The 20,406-nt window shown below is 35.4% G+C and overlaps 5 protein-coding genes and 1 pseudogene across 7 annotated transcripts; 2 read left to right on the top strand and 4 right to left on the bottom strand.

The window, feature by feature from the left end:
* Window positions 1-31: 31 nt before the first annotated feature.
* On the bottom strand, window positions 32-4,225 carry LOC115237343 (tektin-3-like). The gene is made up of 9 exons (XM_029810330.1): window positions 4,138-4,225; window positions 2,854-3,008; window positions 2,063-2,314; window positions 1,601-1,824; window positions 1,333-1,442; window positions 1,119-1,264; window positions 656-878; window positions 340-494; window positions 32-279 (listed from the first exon to the last, which is right to left on the bottom strand). The coding sequence occupies exons 1-9, from the start codon at window positions 4,177-4,179 to the stop codon at window positions 69-71; spliced, it is 1,518 nt and encodes a 505-aa protein (XP_029666190.1). The 5' UTR covers window positions 4,180-4,225; the 3' UTR covers window positions 32-68.
* Window positions 4,198-6,308, top strand: LOC115237341 (annotated as a pseudogene).
* LOC115237339 (heparanase-like) lies at window positions 6,308-9,450 on the bottom strand. The gene is made up of 6 exons (XM_029810327.1): window positions 9,378-9,450; window positions 8,604-8,920; window positions 8,180-8,426; window positions 7,718-8,077; window positions 7,004-7,445; window positions 6,308-6,767 (listed from the first exon to the last, which is right to left on the bottom strand). The coding sequence occupies exons 1-6, from the start codon at window positions 9,448-9,450 to the stop codon at window positions 6,608-6,610; spliced, it is 1,599 nt and encodes a 532-aa protein (XP_029666187.1). The 3' UTR covers window positions 6,308-6,607.
* Window positions 9,451-9,835: 385 nt separating this feature from the next.
* Window positions 9,836-10,983, bottom strand: LOC115237344. Its single transcript, XM_029810331.1, has 3 exons — window positions 10,838-10,983; window positions 10,314-10,536; window positions 9,836-10,167 (listed from the first exon to the last, which is right to left on the bottom strand). The coding sequence occupies exons 1-3, from the start codon at window positions 10,961-10,963 to the stop codon at window positions 9,875-9,877; spliced, it is 642 nt and encodes a 213-aa protein (XP_029666191.1). The 5' UTR covers window positions 10,964-10,983; the 3' UTR covers window positions 9,836-9,874.
* On the bottom strand, window positions 10,643-15,886 carry LOC115237337 (bromodomain-containing protein 8). Of its 2 annotated transcripts, XM_029810323.1 has the most exons (4): window positions 15,721-15,886; window positions 13,394-15,388; window positions 12,150-13,339; window positions 10,643-11,873 (listed from the first exon to the last, which is right to left on the bottom strand). In XM_029810323.1, exons 1-4 carry the CDS (start codon window positions 15,737-15,739, stop codon window positions 11,697-11,699), a joined length of 3,381 nt encoding a protein of 1,126 aa, XP_029666183.1. In that variant the 5' UTR covers window positions 15,740-15,886; the 3' UTR covers window positions 10,643-11,696. The 2 variants fall into 2 exon arrangements, with proteins under 2 accessions (XP_029666183.1, XP_029666182.1); XM_029810322.1 differs by having other exon boundaries at window positions 12,150-15,388.
* Window positions 15,887-16,193: 307 nt separating this feature from the next.
* On the top strand, window positions 16,194-19,355 carry LOC115237342 (tetraspanin-33-like). Of its 2 annotated transcripts, none has more exons than XM_029810328.1 (5): window positions 16,194-16,625; window positions 17,278-17,481; window positions 17,559-17,732; window positions 17,852-17,983; window positions 18,127-19,355. In XM_029810328.1, exons 1-5 carry the CDS (start codon window positions 16,536-16,538, stop codon window positions 18,361-18,363), a joined length of 837 nt encoding a protein of 278 aa, XP_029666188.1. In that variant the 5' UTR covers window positions 16,194-16,535; the 3' UTR covers window positions 18,364-19,355. The 2 variants fall into 2 exon arrangements, with proteins under 2 accessions (XP_029666188.1, XP_029666189.1); XM_029810329.1 differs by lacking the exon at window positions 16,194-16,625 and adding an exon at window positions 16,907-16,936.
* The last annotated feature ends 1,051 nt before the right edge of the window (window positions 19,356-20,406 follow it).

Genomic DNA, 20,406 nt, shown 5'->3' on the forward strand with positions numbered 1-20,406 from the left:
TATATCTCCAATCAATGTTTCTTTTAAATTTGCAAAAATTTTATATATCTATCTGCAATGTAAGTACTTTAAAATTTTACGGTCGACGAAATCGGGTAACTTCTCCTGAGACTCATGCACTTTTCTCTATCGATGAAGAGCGCGTCTGTTTCGGACTTCAAATCGCTTTCCAGATTAGACCTCGTGCGTAAGAGTTGTTGATATTGTGCCTCACACTGTTGCAATATCAAATTCATATCGTATACCATTTTATTAATATCCTTCACCTCTTTAATTATCCTGTAGAACGTCCAAGTATTATCGTTTTAATAGTCATATGTGTAAATGATTCTAGCAAACCTGAATTGGGCATGATCCTTGCATAGTTCAGCTTCCGGACAGTACATTCTGGTCTCCGGTCGCATGTTTGCAACTTTCAGTTCTGAACCTTTATCGGCGATGGTCTTTTGTATTAGTTTCATGTTCTTATCGATGTCCAAGATTTCTTTTTGTATCTAAAAAATTCAATACAGATCGAACTTAACACATAAGAATGATATAAATATTTAAAAATTTTGCATAATCTTTCAGATGTTCTTTAGATGTCTTGTATTATTTGAAATGCTAATAAAAATCCGCGTAATCTTATTGTAATCTTAATTTCTTGTGCTACTACCTTATGCAAATGTGTTTGTAGTTTTTCCTTTGTTTCCAGTATTTCAATAACTCTTCTGTCCAGCGCCTCATTGGTGTTTTCCCAAGCTTTATATATCTTGTAGCTCACAGCGCTTATGGCACTATCGATGTCACTTCGTAATTGACATGATTTCACACATTCTGCCTCTGATTTCTTCACCACATTGTTTGCCGTTTCCGCCCAAGATTCGATCTCGGTGATACTGTAAAAGGATAATTGGGAAAGAAATGAAGCGTATAAAGATTAATAGATTTCTTTTAAATATATGCAGTTAGATAAGTATTAATTTTTATCTAAAAATCACACATATCTCGTTTAACAGACTAAATGTGAAATAAATATTGAATAATATAATGAAATTTCATTTTCTGAGTTTTTTTTTGCTTTTTTTTGAATCAAATACTACACATCCGTTTACGAATAGAAAATTTTTAATAATCACCTAGGATCGTATTTTTCTGTTTCATCATAATATTGCAAGTCTCGGCTAAAATCATTTATCTGGTGACACATGTCGATTCCTAATGCTGTTTTCTTGTTCCGTATATTTATTTGCAGCTGATGTTGCATCGCTCGATTATTTGTCAACTGAAAGATGCGATAGAATGAGATTTTCAAGATTAACGTCATGTATTACTCGCAAGCATACGACATACCTGATTGATACATTTATTTGTGAACTGTTCTAATTTCTTCTCACAATTTCTTACTGTTTCAATTTCTTTCAGCAGAGTACTTTCAACGTCATCATGAACTAAATCAGCATCTATCAACATTAATTGATGTGTAAGTCTTATAGAAGTTACATTTTTACAGGAACTCAACTCTCATTCGAGGATATATTATGTTTTTATATCGATTATTTATTTTCAATTGATACATCTAGTGACTGAGTCTATTATATTCCAATATAAAGCGAAGTACCTTTTCTTGACTCTCGATGATAAAGACATTCTTGCGCGATATGTAGCTGTCGCTCGATATTCTGAATCGTAATTTGCAGATCGTGACGACATTCCTGCATTTTATCGTCTTCGGTGATTAACTTCTCCAACTCCGACGCTATTTCGTTCCACCAAGAAGTAATCCTCTCTTCAAGTTTTCGGCTATTCTTTATTTGTTTCTTTTGTATCATTTCGTCAGCTTCTCTGAGATAAATAATTATAACACAGCAACACAGTATACTTTTTGTATGGAAGTATTATCCGATTACATATAATTTATTTAATTTTAATTTTAAAGACAAATTTCAATTCAAAACTTTTTATTAAAAAAATACAGAGACATTAAATCAAAGAAAAATTAATGTTAAAAAACCTATGAACAATTTTTTATTTAATTTAAAAATAGATACATTAAGTATCGAACTTTGAAGATTTCGCCTACTTTATTAAGCGTTCACTGTCCTTGCGTAATTTTTCGGAATAACACATATTCACATCCGCTTCATTGTAGAGTCTGATTTGATTCTGCTTCCAATCATATAGAGTGTATCGCATATTAAGCGCAGCACGTGCCGCGTGCGAAGGACTACGATCAAAACCAGTTACTAAATTCGGAAATTTTAAAGGCTTCGTCGTCATTCCATGTGGTATGCGAGAAGCGCCCATCATCAAATTCGTTATGGGTTGTGCAAACCTTGCTTTTTTTTGAATCAAATACTACACATCCGTTTACGAATAGAAAATTTTTAATAATCACCTAGGATCGTATTTTTATTAAGCGCAGCACGTGCCGCGTGCGAAGGACTACGATCAAAACCAGTTACTAAATTCGGAAATTTTAAAGGCTTCGTCGTCATTCCATGTGGTATGCGAGAAGCGCCCATCATCAAATTCGTTATGGGTTGTGCAAACCTATGCAGAATAGATTATCCTTTTTTTTTAAATAAGAGAAACATTTTTGAACATAATATCTTGAAATTAAATTTATCTTGTACTGTGTATGTAAACTATTTGTTATAATATTTTAATAACTATATCACAAGGAAAATGTTACTAAATTATTAATTTTTAATGCTATATATATATAGACGATAAGAGAAATACATATACTAATGATATTTAATTGTTTAAAAATCACAGTTTTTTATGAAAAATAGTGTAAAATGTTTACTAATTAAAAAATTGGAGATATATATGCGTTTTTAATTTTTGGAAAGATAAAAAGTTACCTACAAGGGAGCCGTCTCCAGAATTTTGTATCCCAATGTAGGATGCCAAGGATGAGACTTTGAGGTTTTGCGAAATTCTCCAGTTCTGACCGAAACTGGAAGATCAGCAGCTTGTTCCATACATGATAGAATACCGATTGTACTCCATGGTTGGAGTTGCTAGAAGGAATAGATATATAATTAATCAATAATAAATAAATAATGTGTATGTTATGTATAAAACAAGTCAGTTGACGCAAAATCACAAGTCGTTCCTCGAATAAATTTTGTATTTTTGTTGTTCAATAAAAGTAAGCAAGTTTTCATTTATTAATCATCTTGTGTCTAATTGATATGAATGGCAAATCATATAAATTAAAATATTATATATACTTAGTGATATTTACAGAATATATAACGGTTTCGGTCCTCTTCTCGCTTTTAATGTTAGCCATTATCGTTTACAATAATTTCGTAATTTTTTTATGTTCGAAGAAGATATACAAACAGATACAATTTCTCTCAAAAGACGTACATACATAACTACTCTGAAATGATCGCTAAATCAAAATTCACAATTTCAAAACGCGATTATCCTGAAATAATTGCTAAACATTAAACGTTAACATTAAAACAGGTATTACCCAGACAGCACAATGACGTTTTAAAAACGTATTAAAAATATACGTATTGGACGTTTCGTACGTATTTGAAACATCAAGACATTAGAGCCTCAGTCATTTTTAGGACATTTTAAAGATGTCCAGTGTTACTTTCTTGGACATCCGAAAAATGTCCATTTTAAGGATTATAAACGGACTAAAATTGGATCTGTTTCAAACATTGAACGTATTTTTTAAAATAGGTATATAGGTGCAGGTAGAGTATTGCTCATTTTTAATGCAAATTGAAGTTAACTTGTTAGCAATTTATTAATTGCGCAAAATATTGTGACTGCTACTAACAAATTAAGTTCCTAATATAGCATTATAATCAAACTTTAATAGAAAAAGAATAAATTCAATTTAGTAGTTTTTATTATATTAAGTTTTATTATATTATATTAAGTTTTTTATTTTGTTTTTATTATACGTATTACTATATTAATTATATAAAATAAAGTTTTCATTATACAGTAAGTAATTTTGTATTATAGTATATAATAATGCCTTCAAAAAATTTTTTTAAATGTGTTTATTATTATTATTATTAGATTCTATATAGAAGATGAGTAAGAAAAGTCCTCGAAGAAAGAAGAGGGGGATTTTTCTTATATCTTTCATCAATATTCTTTTATCTTACGAGATACCTTGCGATAGGCGTGTAGCGTTCTTTCAAAATCCGGAAACATATCGACCACGTGACGCGCATCATATGATCACGAGGTGGTAGTCAGGTGCTTCGGAGTGCCTTCTGCTCTTGTTAGTGTGGTGCTCTCTTGATCTGTGCATTTGGCTCGACTCGCTCCAAATTCAGCTTTACGATGACAGGTAGTGCGAGAAAAGCGAGCCCGCTCCACGCACCGCTCTTTGTCAATTCGCGTTTTCCCATGCCGGTACGCCCGTTGTGATATGGTGCCCGCACAACGAATCGTCCGATCACAATTCGCCGTTGAAAATGGCACGCTCAAATCCGCGACAGAAACTGTCGTCGGAGGAATTCGAAGAGATCCTGTCACAGTCGGGCGTGATGGAACCAACGATTGTCGTCGCCGAAGAATTGTGCGTTGAGGATCTGAAAAATAACAAGGTTAGAAAAGAACTTTCATTGCTTGTCAATCTACATTCTTCTTGGCTATAGTTTCCTGCAAATCTGTTCCACAAAAAAAGAGTATACATTATTTATTTTTAGAGATTATGAGATAAAATTGTTGTACGAATGTTATAGGTACTGTCAATCGCCACCAACGGCTCGAAATTATATTATTTCCCGTGTGTTCTCAAACCGAACACGATTTTTGAAAAGATTTATAGCGACAAACAGATAAGAACGATAGAGGACATAAACGATGATCATGAGTTAAACATGGTTTTGAAGGACACCGATTCAAGCGAGTGCATAGCACTTACAGGAAAGCAATGCCGTTATAGTCAAACTGAACGCATAAAAAGGGAAGCTTCTGAAAACGATACCACAGAATTTAAGATAAAAACTGATAAAGTTTTGTTCTATTCCAGTAAATCACTGTACTTCGAGGTAAAATAGTTGTTGAATTTAATATTATACAAGTAATCCTATAATAAATTTCAGAAAACTTTAGGGTCTTTTTTTTTAATTTTTATACATTAAAAGCAATAAAAAAACAAACAATTTACCAAAAATACTAAGAGAAACATTGATATCAATGAAAACAGAATATATTAATAAAACTTACATAGATAAAATAAGTCTTTTCATTGCAGATACCTGAAAACTCAAAAAATGCTTTAGAACTTCCTGCATCCAAAGTAACTGGAGCATCAACTCATGAGAAAGATGATACATTGATTTTAACCATCAAGTTTTCCAACATTGAGGACATTAACAATCTGATGCTGGATTTCTCCTTTCCGGTTAAAAGCATGGGCTACTACACATTGGATAAGATCACTTATGATATAAACGGCAAAAACGGCGTTCTATTGACCAAGCGGGACATTTATTTCCCAAAAACGTTTTCTTATCACTGTTCATTGCACACCATCTTTGCTAACGATACCGTGCGATTACGTATCATGGATATGCAAGTCCAAGTCAATCATACGAATGCGATGTTCAGCGATGCATACGACTGTGTTGGCTTCACTAGTATACCGATTTGGACGGGAATATTCGTAACCGCGATACTGGCCTTAATTATGATATGGGCACTCACTATGATCATGGATATCCGAACAATGGACAGATTCGATGATCCTAAAGGAAAAACTATCACGATCTCTTCTGCGGAGTAGAGAGATAATAATAATGGAGACTTTTCTGCGTAATGCGATTGTAAGTATTACTCGTGCGAAATCTATTATAGTATAGATAATATCAAGTCATAGTATCTTGTGTCAATTGTTCGCAATTACAATTGTGTTCTGAACATTTAATTCCCTTATTTGAATATCATATATTGTTAGAAACAAGATCCTATCAAAAGAGTAGTAATGATAATGCCACTCTTATTATAAAGAATTTTATTCGATGTATAAATATCATTCCGTTGTATGATATCCTTACCTTAATTTCGATATTTATATCGTTTAATATTTGCGTGTTTGTTGTTTGTATGATATAATGATTATGAAATTCTTGTTAGCATTTAGTATATACTATACCTAGAGAAAAACTTATATAAAATTATTTGACTATATATGAATTAAGATAGTGCACAATGTACACCATATATGCCAAATACAGACACAAACACTAAAGCGTACATCATCAATAGAAAAAAGAATTTTGTGTAACCATATGTATCCACAGTTGTGTGCAATACCATTGACTATTCATTTGTACAGCGCATTGTAATATTTATTATCTTTGAGAAAAGTAACAAAGTAAAACAGATCATAAACTAAAAGCTGTTATACAATAGACAGATAAAATTTTAGCCAAGGAAGCGCCTTCAGAAAATGGTACTCACGCTTATATAAGCGGCTTACTTATTAATAAGAATTTGTAAAAATATGTAATATATAAGCTACAATATATATATATATATATATATAAATCTTTAATATAATGTATAAGAAAGATATATACAGAATATAAACGTCGCGTAAAAATGAGATTCGTGACAATTCTTTGACAATTCATTCACAGACTGGAATATCGATACCGTGAATTATCATAAATACCATGGAATACGGTGGTAAGATCACAGGATACGTAGGATCCAATATTATAGATTGAAACGGCGGTAGGTCTCCGTTCGGCTGCAGCTTCAATACTTTGCCATTCAATTTTATCTCGCTGCAAAAAAATAAAATAGTAATTCTTATTTTTAGATTTACATTGATTCTCATCTTCTCACTTTGATAAACCGTTTAACGCTTTAATTAGATGTTGCCGTTGAAATTTTGGTTTACAATATAATAATTTCTATACAATGTATATAATTTCTTCATATCAAAAAGTTAAAATTCAGAGAATTACGTATAGACACATGTTCAATTATAAAAAAATTAAATTTTTTTTGTTTTACGTACCTTGATTGAAGATTGTCGGCGGTCAAAGAGTAAAAGAATATCTTCACAATTTTACCAGAGTGTACAACTTCTGGAATATTTATATGAACTGCGATCTTGTCCATATTCATTCCATAAATTGTGACCGCCGGCACTCTGGCGATCCGAGCTTCTTTCGGCGTGCAATGCGCGTAAAGTCGTACATAACCGAAATTGTCAGACGTGAGCAATTTCAGGACTTTCTCCGATACGAATTGCTTATAAAAGACGCTGACCCACCAATCGGGATTTGGCGTAAGGTTCAGCGATATCATAGCGTAATCTCCACCGAATAGTGACTGTCTAGTGACGACGTTCAATCCCGCGCTAGCACTGTAGCCCAATTTATCCAGCCACAGAAATCCGGCTACGAATCTGTCGGATAATTCGGGCGCTCCTCCTCCATACGCAGTGCTGGTTTCCGCTGTCAATTATATATCTTTTATGCTTTTTATTAAATTTAACTTCTCGCGCTTACTAATCGCAATGCGATTGCGATAAAAAAAAATGGCACGTTTGCTACAGTCTTAAAAATAATTACATGTTTAAAAACGATAAATACATATATATGTATAATTACTGGAGTATAAGTATGATTTAGGGAAATTGTTCTCTGAAAATTGAACTAAAAGCGAGAAATAAGATTATAAATCTAAAGAGAGAACTTTTTTCCCAATTCTAATGTAAAATACATACACAGCCACATAGAAACATTTTTCCCTGATGCAGCGATGAATTCCCCCATGGATTTGATTTGTGCCGGTAACCAATTAAATATGAGAGGATTCACAAAGTCTTTAACTATAGCTTCTCGCCCATTCAGATAATACTGATGCCAAGTGATATAATTCACAGTACTGCTTTGACTTCTTAAAAATATCTCAGCATATTCCTCTCCCATATGACTCCGTTCTCCGACATGATTCACTTCCGGTCCGACGAGGATGCTATCGACGTACCCCGCCTCGTCTAACAATTGCCTCAAACGATCATAATTCTTTGCAAGTTCGTTTGCGGAGATCGTCATGTTGAATACGTGTTTAAAGGAATTCGGTTCTGAAGATGTTCGGAATAAATAATCCGAATTTTACGCGTTATTGTAATTATACAAAGTTTTTTTACATATATCAACTCTTTGCCTTTGTTATATTTACTTACCATTTCCTAATTGCCAATCTAATTCCATGGCATGATTCTTAGCAAAGGTGATAATCTTTTGCGCATTAGTGTCATTCCAAGATCCATCTGGATTTCTGAGCAACACATTCAGATCAAAGATCATTCGCAACTTGGACTTCACTGCAAAATTGTAGACAGTGAGCAAGTCTGTGCCAGAAATGGTAAAATTGCTGATATCTTGGCCATCCACAGGACTGAGAATCTCTTCAGATGAGCGTTGCACAATCTGAATTATGAAATACATTAAAATAGCGGCAAATTGAGATTCCAAATAGATTTATAGTAATTAATATCTGTGACTTGGGAAATAGATAAAATAGGTAAATAGAATTTCTGTCAATATTATATTAATAACTCATAAGATTATTTTATATTACAAGAAGAAACATATTTGCGAACCAACCTGATTCTGATCAAATATTAGGCAATCCGCAGATGTTCCACCCACTCTAACATAAGCGGGGCTCAAATGACGGCCCAAGTTGATAAATTTCTCCTGTTCGACGGGCAATTCGTTCATCCTTCGAAGTAAGGACGTGTCGAGACCAAATGATAAAAACTTGTCAGAAACTGTGTGTAGGAGAGATTGCCGTCGATCCAAGTGCAATACATGTGTACGGATTGTTGGAATATATGCATTAGGATTCCATAACGAGAGTATCAACAGTGTCGAACATAGACCCAATGCAGTGCAACAGAGAATGAAGCGGATTGTCGAGTCTGCAATAGAAAAAAATGAATAATTTGTCAGCAAGAAAAAACATACTAGACTGTAAAGAATGAAAGAACTATATGTAAATATGAATGCTTTCAAAATGTATTAATATTAATAACGTACAAAACAGATATACAAATCAATAAATAAATTTATAACTTGAGAATCGCATACGAATACAAATTATAAATCAAAATATGATCACGTGACCGGAAATTTCCCGGCAAAGATAGCGGCAGCACCGTTCGCCTTACCGGCGATAAGAGAGGATAATTCGCATATAAGAGAGGATGATTCGCGTTAATTGAGAAAGAGAAGACAGTTGCGAGAAAGTGTCCGTTTCAGGTTTCAGATTAAAGCGAGATTTAGTTTAGATCGAGGCGAGCGAGGCAGAAAATCATGATGTTTGTCCCATGCATTTTCTCGATATTCATTCCACGCATATCACGAATTGTAACTCACTGCTTTGTATATGGGCATCGTTCAGATTCTGATACTGATTCTTGCCCCAATTATTGCTCGCGAAGTAGTTCATCGTGGTCAAAGAAGTTTTCCCAGGTTTCCCCGGGTTAGTCGAACCGACGTCGCGAATGTCACACGTCAAACGCGCATTCGCCGCTCTTTTTGCGCATCGGCGAACAATTGACAAATCGAATAATCGGAACTTCCGCCTCGCGTCGAGATAAAGCGATTGAGGCGGACGTGACAAAAAAGAGAGAGAGAGAGAGAGAGAGAGAGAGATGGTTCTATATTCGTATGGTCTCATTTTTCAAAACAAAAATGAACTAATATCGTGAATTGAGAAAAAATCTTGATAATTTTTTGAAAATCGTAATAGTTTTTCTTTAAAATAATTAACGACAATTCAATAAAAGTAATACAAAGAACCTCGCAATTATTCTCAGAACTTACCGTTTCTGTAAAAAAATTTCTTGACTTTAGTCGTAATCACTGGAATGTTACTTGTTGTTAAATGAATCGCGCGTCTTTTGCAATCCGATTTTTTTCGCACGTAACGTTTCGTTCGCTCGTTTACGATGATTTCTGTATGACGAGCTCGCCCGATGATTTTCACAATGCAAACTAGCTGATTTTTTGTCAGAAGTAGATGCAGTTTGACATTCCGGAGAGAATACTTCGTTCATTGTGCAGACTGTTTCCTCGATACTTGTACTCGATTCTTTCTCTGTATTGATAGATTGTAATTTCTTTGTCTTCGGCTTCTGTCGCCGACATTTTCGCATTTTGCAAGCTGCAGATAATTGCATATCGATTCTAAAATTAGCATATTTAGATATATATATGTAACATATATATATAATTTTACAACTTTAAAAACTTAAAATAATGAATGATCGGAGAAATATATTCTAATGAAACAATTTTAAAGGACTAAACCTTTTGGCGAAGTCTCTCTTGTACAAATCGAATCGGAGCTAGAAGTCGAGGAATTGGGAGCGCAAGATCGGCTTCTGTTCACGGTGCGATTCCTATAGGAAACACTATGCCGACGCTTCCTTCTCGCGGTTAATTTATGTCGCGATTCCGAGTTGCTCAATTCGTCTTCCGCCCAGAATTGCCGATCGGCATCGTCCGATATCGGTAAAACTGCACCGGAAGGCTTTAAATACGCGATTAATGAACAATTTTACGGCTTAGATACAATAATGCAATGTAATGTTAAAAATTAAATTTTGCTCTGATTAGTCAGAGTATAATTTTGACTCTTTGGAAAACAAGCAGATTGTCAGATTTGCTACTTTAATGTCATTTGCGACTATCTCCGCAACTTTTATAAAATTAATATATATCTTTGACATACAATAATCTCATTCGCGTTTGAAATATGATAGAGTTTTTAGATCCCCAATTCGTGCAATAATCCTCGCCCATATATTCTTTTTCATCGCCACTTTGCTTACAATTTCGCCGAAGGTGTCCAAAACGCGATCCCTTCTCTTTTCTCTACCATCAGAAGCACGATATTCATAACCTTCCTCTTCGGAACTACACATCTTCGCATCTCCCCAAGCGCAATAATAACCCATATTTCAAAGTTACATATGTATACAAGTCACATGCACAAGTTATAATTATATATATGATGCGCGATATTTTACGGTTATTTAAACATACTAGTAAATTTTGATGATATAATCGAATAAACAATTTACCGAATATATACAAAGGCGAGATGTGTAGTGTTTTTTTCGTAATTTGTGGTATTTATGTCAGGTTATCGCGCGATCATGTAAGTTTGTCGGATGACTAACTTAAGTACATACTTAATTCCGTGAAACGCATCGATCTTCTTCTGAATCTTTGTTTATTACACGTTTGCAAGAAACTAAATGTACAATAGACATCTTTGACAGCAAAAAAAAACTTATTTATATTATACTTATCTTTTCATCTTTGTTAATCTTTTTAATATTTAAAAATAAAGAAGAGAGATAACGAACAAGAGTCAAATTAAAGAAATAATTTTATAATATTTAAACATTTTATAGCTGTCAGAGTTGTCACATGAATATCGTAGCTTTATAATTAATTATAAAGTAAGAGAATTAAATCTATCTCATAATAGATGTAAAATAATTATATCACAAACTTCTCCCATATGTTTCGGGTATCGCTTATATTATCACAGGCGATACCAATACATAGTTCTCAATGCCTGTTTCTTACTTTTTCTCTTTCACATTACCTTCCTTCATCTCCAATATGTTCGAGACACAAACGCAAATCTTTCTGTTTCATTTATATAGCTTGTTAATGTAATTAATCGTTTTCGGATTTTCTGCGTTTCTTCGAACGCGGACTGTCGGTGTCGTGAGGACTCGGAGTGATGTGACTTCTTTTTCGCTTAATGCTGCTCTCGCTTGCCTCGCTGCTACTGCTCGCAGCAGTTCTGGTCTCCCTTCGAAAGGATCCCTCTCCCGTTACTTGTACTAATATCTAAAATCAATCACATAATTAATGATACTCAATATTACACGTGCATTGTTTAAGATATTATAAGAGATGTGCAATAATACAATCTAAAATGCATGTAAAAATATTTTTACTCGCTGTGCATATATGAAATTGCTTTTTCTCTGATTGATAATTCTCTAAAACACTTTCAAATAATCCTAATATTTAATACACTTTTAAATAGTTTAGAACTATACATATAATTTTTAGCAAAAAAAAAAAAATATATGTACGATTAATAAACTATATTTTCTTTACCTGCATATGTTGCAAGCACTCTTCTTGCATCGAAACTGCCATTTTATAGATAAACGTATCATGTTTGTTGTACATAATGGCGTTCTGAAACATAAGCATAACATCCCTCTGAAAGTGCATGGTCGATCTAATCGTGCCGTTGTCAATGTTTTTTTTGATAGTCGACAGATCCATCGGTCGGAAGATCACTGAATGATATCCAGGCGCTTGGTCCTCCGTGATCGGTCTGAGGAATACCGACGCGTACTTGTGCGTGGCTAAACGATTGTAGACAAGCATAACCGCTTTCTTCCAGGCGCGATAATCTGCGCCCTCGCCCGTGCCCTCGTTCTCCGGTTCACTGTCCACAGTGATGTTTTGCTTCTTAGAGTATGTTTTCATCGCTCGTCCGCCACTCAGTTTACTTAATGAAGATTCCTCTTCGTCCAATTCCACAGGTTCTTCCGTAGATTCTATTTCCTTCTTTATACTCTGTTCGCTCTCTACGTTCTTCTTGGTGTCCTCTTTCTCCTGTTTCATCTCCACAATTTCCTTTTTGTCTTCTTCCGGTGGAAGCGGACTCTTCGTGCAAAACGCATCGGTAGCATTTATTTCGCTTTTGGTTTTCGGTTCCTCGGGTTTAACTTCCGCGCTCTCAATTTTCTTAATACTAGTCACGTCTGCGTCGGCCGTCGCAACCTCTATCGGCTCATTCTTGATGTTCTTTACTTCCTCTACGGTTACTACAGGCGAGGCGTTCTCAGCTGCTGAGAGAACAACTGGCTCACTACCGATTTCTTCCTCCTTAATTTGTGCGTCCTGCAAAATGGAGCTTGTTGTATCCTCCGAGGAATCCTTGACTTCCTCCTTTTTAAATTCGTCCGTATATATCTCCAGTGTTTCCTCGATGGCTTCTTCTTCCTGTGATTTCACTGAGGACTCTTCCTTTACTTCTGCTATGGTTTTTTCTTTCATTATGATCGAATCTTCCTTGAACGATTCCAAAGACTCGGTGCTTTCGACCGTGTTTTCGATAATCTGCTCCTCCGCCATCGCTTTCTTCTTATTCTCCGAATTCTGACTGCTTTCATCGTCCTCCAGAATCAGGCTGATGTCCTGCGACTTCTCTGTGTCTTCGGTACTAGGTAAATCATTTGTCACTTCCGAAGAGACGCTGACCACTTCCGTGGATGGTACATCCTGCTGATCTCCTGTAATTTTGGCCAAATGTATTTCTAATTGATCTAATCTTGCATTATTTTTACCTTCAGTATCTTCTGGAGACTCCTTCAGCTCTTTGACACTCTCCGATGATTCCTTGTCATCATGTGTAATCACTTCCGTTTCCTCCTCTTTGTCTCCGTCCTCTTCTTCTACCTCTGTTTCCACTACGGTATCCTCCATTGCTTCCTTTGTTTCGTCCGGCAGCTTAGAATTATTCACTTCAACGTTTGAGGGCACGGTGTCCACCGATTTTATTTCAATATCCGATTGTTTTTCCTCCATTGGGGTATCCTTGCTATTTTCTTCATCGTTAGTTTCTAGTTCTGGAACAAGCTCCTCAGTCAAAGCCACCCTCTCGTCATCGCAAGCACTCGTCTCGGACTTTATTTCTTCTGGTGTATTAGATATGATTTCCGTTATTTCCGCGACGATAATTTTGGGTTCTTGCGGTTCTATAGCGACAGTTCCAATGATCTCGGCGATATTCGAGGTACTGGAGTCGATCTCTTCGATCGCCATTTCGCTTCGCGGCGAATCAGACAACGATACTGTCTCGTCCACGTCTCTCGGCTCTGGCTTCGGTTCTACTTTCGGGACTACTATCGGAATTTCCGCTGTTTGACGGGGCATGCTTGAAAGATTACTGATAACCGCCGTCGATATCGTCGTTGTCATTGTCGAGGCGCTCGTGTCTAGGGTTTGCGGGCTGCCAGTGATCTCTTCCTTGATCAATTCTTCGATGTCACCGATGATCTCGTTTATCTCATCCTTGTCCATCACGTCTGCCATTATGTCCTTGCGTAGCACATCATCTATGTGATCAATTATCTGCACCATATTCTCTGATACGGGCACATTTGTTGGTGCGGTGACAACTGCGGTGAGCGCCGAAACCGTCGCTGCGGCCGCTGATATCGTTGCTGTTGGCACCGTTACCGTCGCCACGTTCGCTACCTCATTCTGAATATTCATCTGGCGAATCTGGGATTGCGGTTGGATCGTTGGCTCGAATTTATGCATCTCGGTGCTGGCGGTAGGGGCTACAGCCGCGGCTGCTTGCTGTTGTTGAGACACAATCCCTACAGAGGTGGTTGTTTGCAATTTCGGTAGAGGTCCTCTTTGGGTGGTAGCTGGCATTTCCAGTAGCATAGAAAGCGTGGGCGCGCCGACGGATGGCGGCGATGTCGCATTCGCACTGGCGATCGCTGTTGAGACCAACTGCTGCAACTGCGGTGACACATTCTGCGTTAATTGGGCGTTCAATATTTTCGAATTGGATCCGAGTAGACTGGTGATGGTCGGCGAGCTCACTTGGACAGGAGTGGACGGGTAGGTCTGTACAGCTTGAGTGGTAGGACTGGGAGATTTCAGCAGGCTTGTCAGCAATGGAGATCTACCGCCTCGGTTATTTTTTCTCTCGTCATCGTTCTCCGACGTGGACTCGGACACGAGCTCCGGCTGCGCCACTTCCATCGTGCCCTCCGCGTGTTTGCGAGTTTGATTTGCGATTGAAGACGAAACAATGGGCGACAAACTCATCTCTTGCTTTTGCTGCTGTTGACGTTTTGTCAACCATGCCATATGAGCCCGCGTCTTTTGATCCGTTTCGCGTTCTTCCTGTTGTATTTCGAGCCACATCTTCTCTAGCTTCTCGTCGCTTACAGCGCCAGATTTAAGCAGGTTTATATCCGCTTTAAGCCGCAGATATTCTTCCTTCTGACAGGCCAGAGTCTGACTCAGTTCGGTTACTCTCTCCTGCGTCAATCTTCTGACTATGGATTCACTGGTGGTTTCGCCACTCTCTCGTTTTTTCCGTTTCGGTGTGTCGGCATTCTCGAGTAAAGATGCATATTGCATGGCACATGATTTTTGCGAAAACCAATCTGGAGGCCTTAGCGGTTCTTTTTCGATAAACGGCTTCAACGATCTAGACACACTCATCCAATTTTGATCTCCAGATTTCAGTACACTTGATGCAAGACACAATTGTTCCCGTGTGGTCCATGCATCACAGTTTACACGCTTAAGTTTTAGTCCTAAAATTAAATTTATTTAATTAGATGCAGTTTTTTCATATATATTAAATAAAAAATTAAGTATGAATAACACAAAATAATGACATTCTTTGTTTATACATACATATATACATTATCAAAACCTTATTATTTTATTTATTTATTACAAGTATTTATTCATTTTCTTAAAGTTCGAATAGAGAAATAGTTAATAGGATATTTTATAAGTAACAACGAGTGTATAAAATCATTAAAAATCTGCTTGATTTAAGATCAAAACATCCTTTTTACGATGGTTGTCTTAACCTATAAATCATAGATATCACGTATAAAAACACATCAGCTAAACTTACTGTCCTGCATCGACGCCATCGTATCTCCTAAAAATTTGCACAAATTGCTGTTATTTCGCAAAATACGCGCTATTTAGAAGCTAACAGAGTTGCGAATATAATTTGTTGTATATCTATGCAACTATTTAAAAACACGAAAACATTTCATTCCATCCAGTTCTATCGTTCGGGACTGATTTTAGCGCGCGCGTTCGAGCATGTGAGAATACGTTCGGAAATCCTACTCATGAAATAGAGTAGCATTTAATTGACCAATCAGGACAAAGAAATCTTTGCTCCTAATTGGTTAATTAAACTTTACCCTATGGGATATAGGATTTCCGAACGCATCCCGGATAGTGCTACCAATCTCTCTACGTTACCAGAATCAAATCCGAAAGGTTTGAGTTCTTCGTATTTTGCCACGTATTTCACGTAGAAACTAGAGTATTTCAACTTCAACAAATATTTTAATTTATCATCTCGCAAATTCAATAATCTCATTCAATAAATTTTGACATTTTTGGTAATAGAATGAGAAAGTAAATAACGTGAGTGTAGAAAGTACAAGAAAAACGAACAGATCTAAATAAACTACTTGCGTACTGTCATCGTGGAACGCGGAACAGCTGATCGCGAGAAACGCGAACACAGGAACGTCATGACGAGAAACGTCGTAATGGCGGAACGAGTGGAAGCTATTGAAGTATGTTGCAACGACACAAGTTGTGTTTTATCGCCGTAGGTTGAAGCAACGTCTGTTGTGCTCGATTGTGTGTGCGCTTCGAGGACACTAATCACTCGTCGTGAAACCTATCGAGTCTCTCTCAGACACAATGATGAATAATCGCAGGCGGAGCAATAACTTTACATACGTCAGCTCGTGCGTGAAATACATGATCTTTATGCTGAATTTCGTCTTCTGGGTGAGTGATTTCTTCCTAAGATTGTATTTTTGCATTCTTGTGTGCAGAACGTTTTTTTAATCACGCTACTTATCTGCAAATATAATTTGCTATTTGTTACTGAATGAGGCAAGAGATATATAGCCGACATATTTATGCTTTCACTAATATGAATTAATTTCAATTGTTAGTAACACTTAGCTAATACATCTCTATTTACTTTTATATTGGAAGAAGAAACCAGTCTATTAAAGATAGTGCAGAGATGAAGATGGTCATTATTCAATACAAGATGGACATTAATGATCTTTATGCTGAATTTCGTCTTCTGGGTGAGTGATTTCTTCCTAAGATTGTATTTTTGCATTTTTGCAGAACGTTTTTTTAATCACGCTACTTATCTGCAAACATAATTTGCTATTTGTTACTGAATGAGGCAAGAGATATATAGCCGACATATTTATGCTTTCACTAATATGAATTAATTTCAATTGTTAGTAAAACTTAGCTAATACATCTCTATTTACTTTTATATTGGAAGAAGAAACCAGTCTATTAAAGATAGTGCAGAGATGAAGATGGTCATTATTCAATACAAGATGGACATTATCCAATACAAGACAGAAATTATTCAATCAATGTGATAGACAAACATGATTTTCTTTTTGTTTAGCTGTTTGGCGGGCTGTTAATCGGTGTAGGTCTATATGCTTTCTTGGATAAATGGCAAGCGACTGGATCTGTCAGAGTGGAAAACGTTTATGATGTAGTCTTAAACATCTCTTTGGTGATGCTGATAGCTGGTGGCGTCGTCTTTGTCGTTAGTTTCGCAGGATGCGTAGGAGCTCTTCGTGAGAACACATGCCTCCTTAAATTTGTTGGTTTTTTTGTATATGAAATAATTCTTCCATATATAAAATATATTTCATTGTTTGACTAAATGACTTTTTCCAGTATTCATTGTGTCTTCTGGTATTTTTCCTTCTGGAAATGGGTGTGGCAATCGTCGGTTTTGTATTTCCAACCGCATTACAGCCTCTTTTGAAACAATCTTTCACAGATAAAATAATTCAAACATATAGAGAAGATCCAGATTTGCAAAATTTCATTGATTTTGGGCAGCAAGAGGTAAAAATTATGCGGATAAAATTATATAAAGTTATTGAAATAATGTATAAATGTATCTCTTATGTTTATATAAATTATTTAATTTTGTATAAGAATATTTATAAAATTTTCCATTACAGTTCAAATGTTGCGGCTTAAGCCAAGAGGGATACCTGGACTGGGGAAAGAATGAATATTTTAATTGTACTAGCCCTAGTGTAGAGCGTTGCGGCGTCCCATTCTCTTGTTGCATAAATGCTACCGATATATCTGTACGTGCATTATATGTTACGCATAAAATAAGAAAGATAGATATATATAATTGAACAAAATTTTTTAATTTCTGCCAAAAGTGAAAAAAAGGTATTTTTTTAAACATATATTCCCAATGTAATAAAATAATTTCAATTTTCAGAGTGGACTTGTAAATATAATGTGCGGCTACAAGGTCCAGATGTTACCAATATCGGAAGCGAGTAAAAAGGTCTGGACTAGTGGATGTATCGAGATCGTGCGTAGCTGGGCGGAACGCAATCTCTATACGATAGCAGGTATCGCTCTGGGTATCGCACTCAGTCAGCTTTTCGTGATTTATCTCGCGAAAACGCTGGAAGGCCAAATCGAATTGCAAAAGTCCCGCTGGTATTCCTGAGCTTGACTTCAGGCCACCTACCGTTACCAGATACATTCTCCGGCCAACAGGCAGGTGGCCAGCGGCGGCCGATCGCGCGGAACACATGACACAGAAACAAATATAAATGCGCGAATGGCATTGCTCGTCCTCTTTGCGATCTTTTTATACATACTGTGCATTCTATCCCTCATCAAACTCGTCCTCTATTTCAAGAATTACTTTCACCTGTATGTGAATAAGGGATAATACGTCGTTGATGATCGATGATATTCTTTGTCAGCTACTACTGAGGATGCGTTTACGCGATCAGGTATCGATTAAGATCTTACATAGAGATTATATACATCCAAGTGCAGAGATGGTGTCCTGCGTATTTACAATCAGCAGTAAAAATTTTTTCTAATACTTGGGAAATGTATTTTTCGCTTACATACAATTAATTGCATGATTCAACTTCATGCTTGCGAAAAATCAGTGAATCACATGTCACGAAGTCATATTTTTGTGAATGCTGTATGGGACACTGTTGATGCATTCCTCTGTATATGGAACTGATGACTTAAATGCGCTAAAGACAAAAGTGAGATATTTACTATGACTCTGTAATATGCATTTTGTTAAGCATTTGTATTGCATTGCATTATGCGATATTATAGAACAATCTCAATTTTACAATTAAATGTAACTTCTGTTTCTCGAATATAATTTAATTTTTTTTATGAAATTAATTTGTTATCTTTGTATCGAATGTATGTTCATATAAAATATTTTTTCCTTTATCGTGATCGATTTCTTTCTTTTTTTTTGCAATGGAGAATTATTTAAAAAATATTTAGATCTGATATATATTATTTTTTTGCAAGATTTATTTGCGACATATAAATTCCGTCGTTTTTAGTACAGTTTTTAGCACAGTGACACAAAGTTGTTTTAATGATTAACATTGATGTACTATTAATAAATGATATAGGAGCTTATTTTATAGGAATTCAAATATATTGATAATCACATGCACATTTTTATATATTGCTTCCATTAAGATATATGTAGAATATAATAAATTTGAGATATAAATGTCATCTTGTAAATAAATCTTGAGAAATTGATTTGCTTCATTAGCTAAATGTGGATCAAATCATCAAATTTTTGTTTTATATTCTACTTACAAATATTTTTGAATGTGTTTATGATTATAGATTATATACATATATATATATACATATATATATATATTTTTATTTATTTATTTATTTATAATTATCTTTCACAAATCCATTACCTCAAATTAACATAAACCATAAATATATTAAAAAGAATAACAAATCCACTCTTAAATAAGGCATGTTAAATCGATACTCCCAAGTATTCTTGCTTCTTTTCCGCGATACTGATTGATTATCTCGACACTGTGCATTACTTCATATCAATAAAAGGCTGTCCTGGCTGAGTCGCGTATTCGACAGTTCAAATATTAAGTATGTGTATATAGTTAGATTTTGAAAAAATGGGTAACTAGAGTTAATATCTAAATAATTTTATAAATATGCGTGTGTATGTAAAAAAAATAATTAACGCTATTAATGATTAAAACTTCTTCGAATTCGAAAGAACAAGATTAAAACTATAGGAAAATATAATTATAATAGAATATACTATCGCATTTCGAAAATCGCAATCTTTCGTATATTGTATAAAGATATATTCTAGTATTAAAAGGAGTAGATTTTTTTGGGGTAGCACCCCATAAGATATAAAAGAAACTTTTAACTTGTATTCCTAATTTTTACATTCCAACCAATATTGCAAGAGATATATCGACTTTTTGTATGGCATTTTGCAAAAACCTGACAGTATACCGGGCGATCATATGAACGTAAAAGAATTAATCAATGCTCTTAATGATTAAAACTCTTTAAAAAATAAAAGATTACGGACAAAATTTAAAAAAAAATTATAGTAGGATAGACTTTTGTTTCTCAGAAATCAATTTTTTCCATGTTGTATCACGTATCAAGATATTTCTGAGTTCCGAGGGGGGTATGAAAATATTTTGAAGTCCCT

The sequence above is a fragment of the Formica exsecta genome, unplaced genomic scaffold, assembly GCF_003651465.1.
Source record: "Formica exsecta isolate Colony F162 unplaced genomic scaffold, ASM365146v1 scaffold290, whole genome shotgun sequence".
Lineage (NCBI taxonomy): Eukaryota > Metazoa > Arthropoda > Insecta > Hymenoptera > Formicidae > Formica > Formica exsecta.

Bases quoted from the DNA above. Each gene is read 5' to 3' on its own strand.
- LOC115237339 (XM_029810327.1), bottom strand. From the start codon at position 9,450: ATGAACTACTTCGCGAGCAATAATTGGGGCAAGAATCAGTATCAGAAT. The intron at 8,921-9,377 runs GTGAGTTACAAT...TTTCTATTGCAG, and splicing joins CGATGCCCATATACAAAGCA to ACTCGACAATCCGCTTCATT. The intron at 6,768-7,003 runs GTACGTAAAACA...ATTTTTTTGCAG, and splicing joins GCCGACAATCTTCAATCAAG to CGAGATAAAATTGAATGGCA.
- LOC115237343 (XM_029810330.1), bottom strand. From the start codon at position 4,179: ATGTTTCCGGATTTTGAAAGAACGCTACACGCCTATCGCAAG. The intron at 2,315-2,853 runs GTAGGTAACTTT...AAAAAAAGCAAG, and splicing joins ATTCTGGAGACGGCTCCCTT to GTTTGCACAACCCATAACGA. The intron at 495-655 runs GTAGTAGCACAA...TGAATTTTTTAG, and splicing joins TACAAACACATTTGCATAAG to ATACAAAAAGAAATCTTGGA.
- LOC115237342 (XM_029810328.1), top strand. From the start codon at position 16,536: ATGATGAATAATCGCAGGCGGAGCAATAACTTTACATACGTCAGCTCG. The intron at 17,482-17,558 runs GTTGGTTTTTTT...GACTTTTTCCAG, and splicing joins ACACATGCCTCCTTAAATTT to TATTCATTGTGTCTTCTGGT. The intron at 17,733-17,851 runs GTAAAAATTATG...TTTCCATTACAG, and splicing joins TTGATTTTGGGCAGCAAGAG to TTCAAATGTTGCGGCTTAAG.
- LOC115237337 (XM_029810322.1), bottom strand. The intron at 11,874-12,149 runs GTAAAGAAAATA...GATTGATTTTAG, and splicing joins AGTGCTTGCAACATATGCAG to ATATTAGTACAAGTAACGGG.
- LOC115237344 (XM_029810331.1), bottom strand. From the start codon at position 10,963: ATGGGTTATTATTGCGCTTGGGGAGATGCGAAGATGTGTAGTTCCGAA. The intron at 10,537-10,837 runs GTAAGCAAAGTG...GCGTATTTAAAG, and splicing joins TGGACACCTTCGGCGAAATT to CCTTCCGGTGCAGTTTTACC. The intron at 10,168-10,313 runs GTTTAGTCCTTT...AATTATCTGCAG, and splicing joins AAGAGAGACTTCGCCAAAAG to CTTGCAAAATGCGAAAATGT.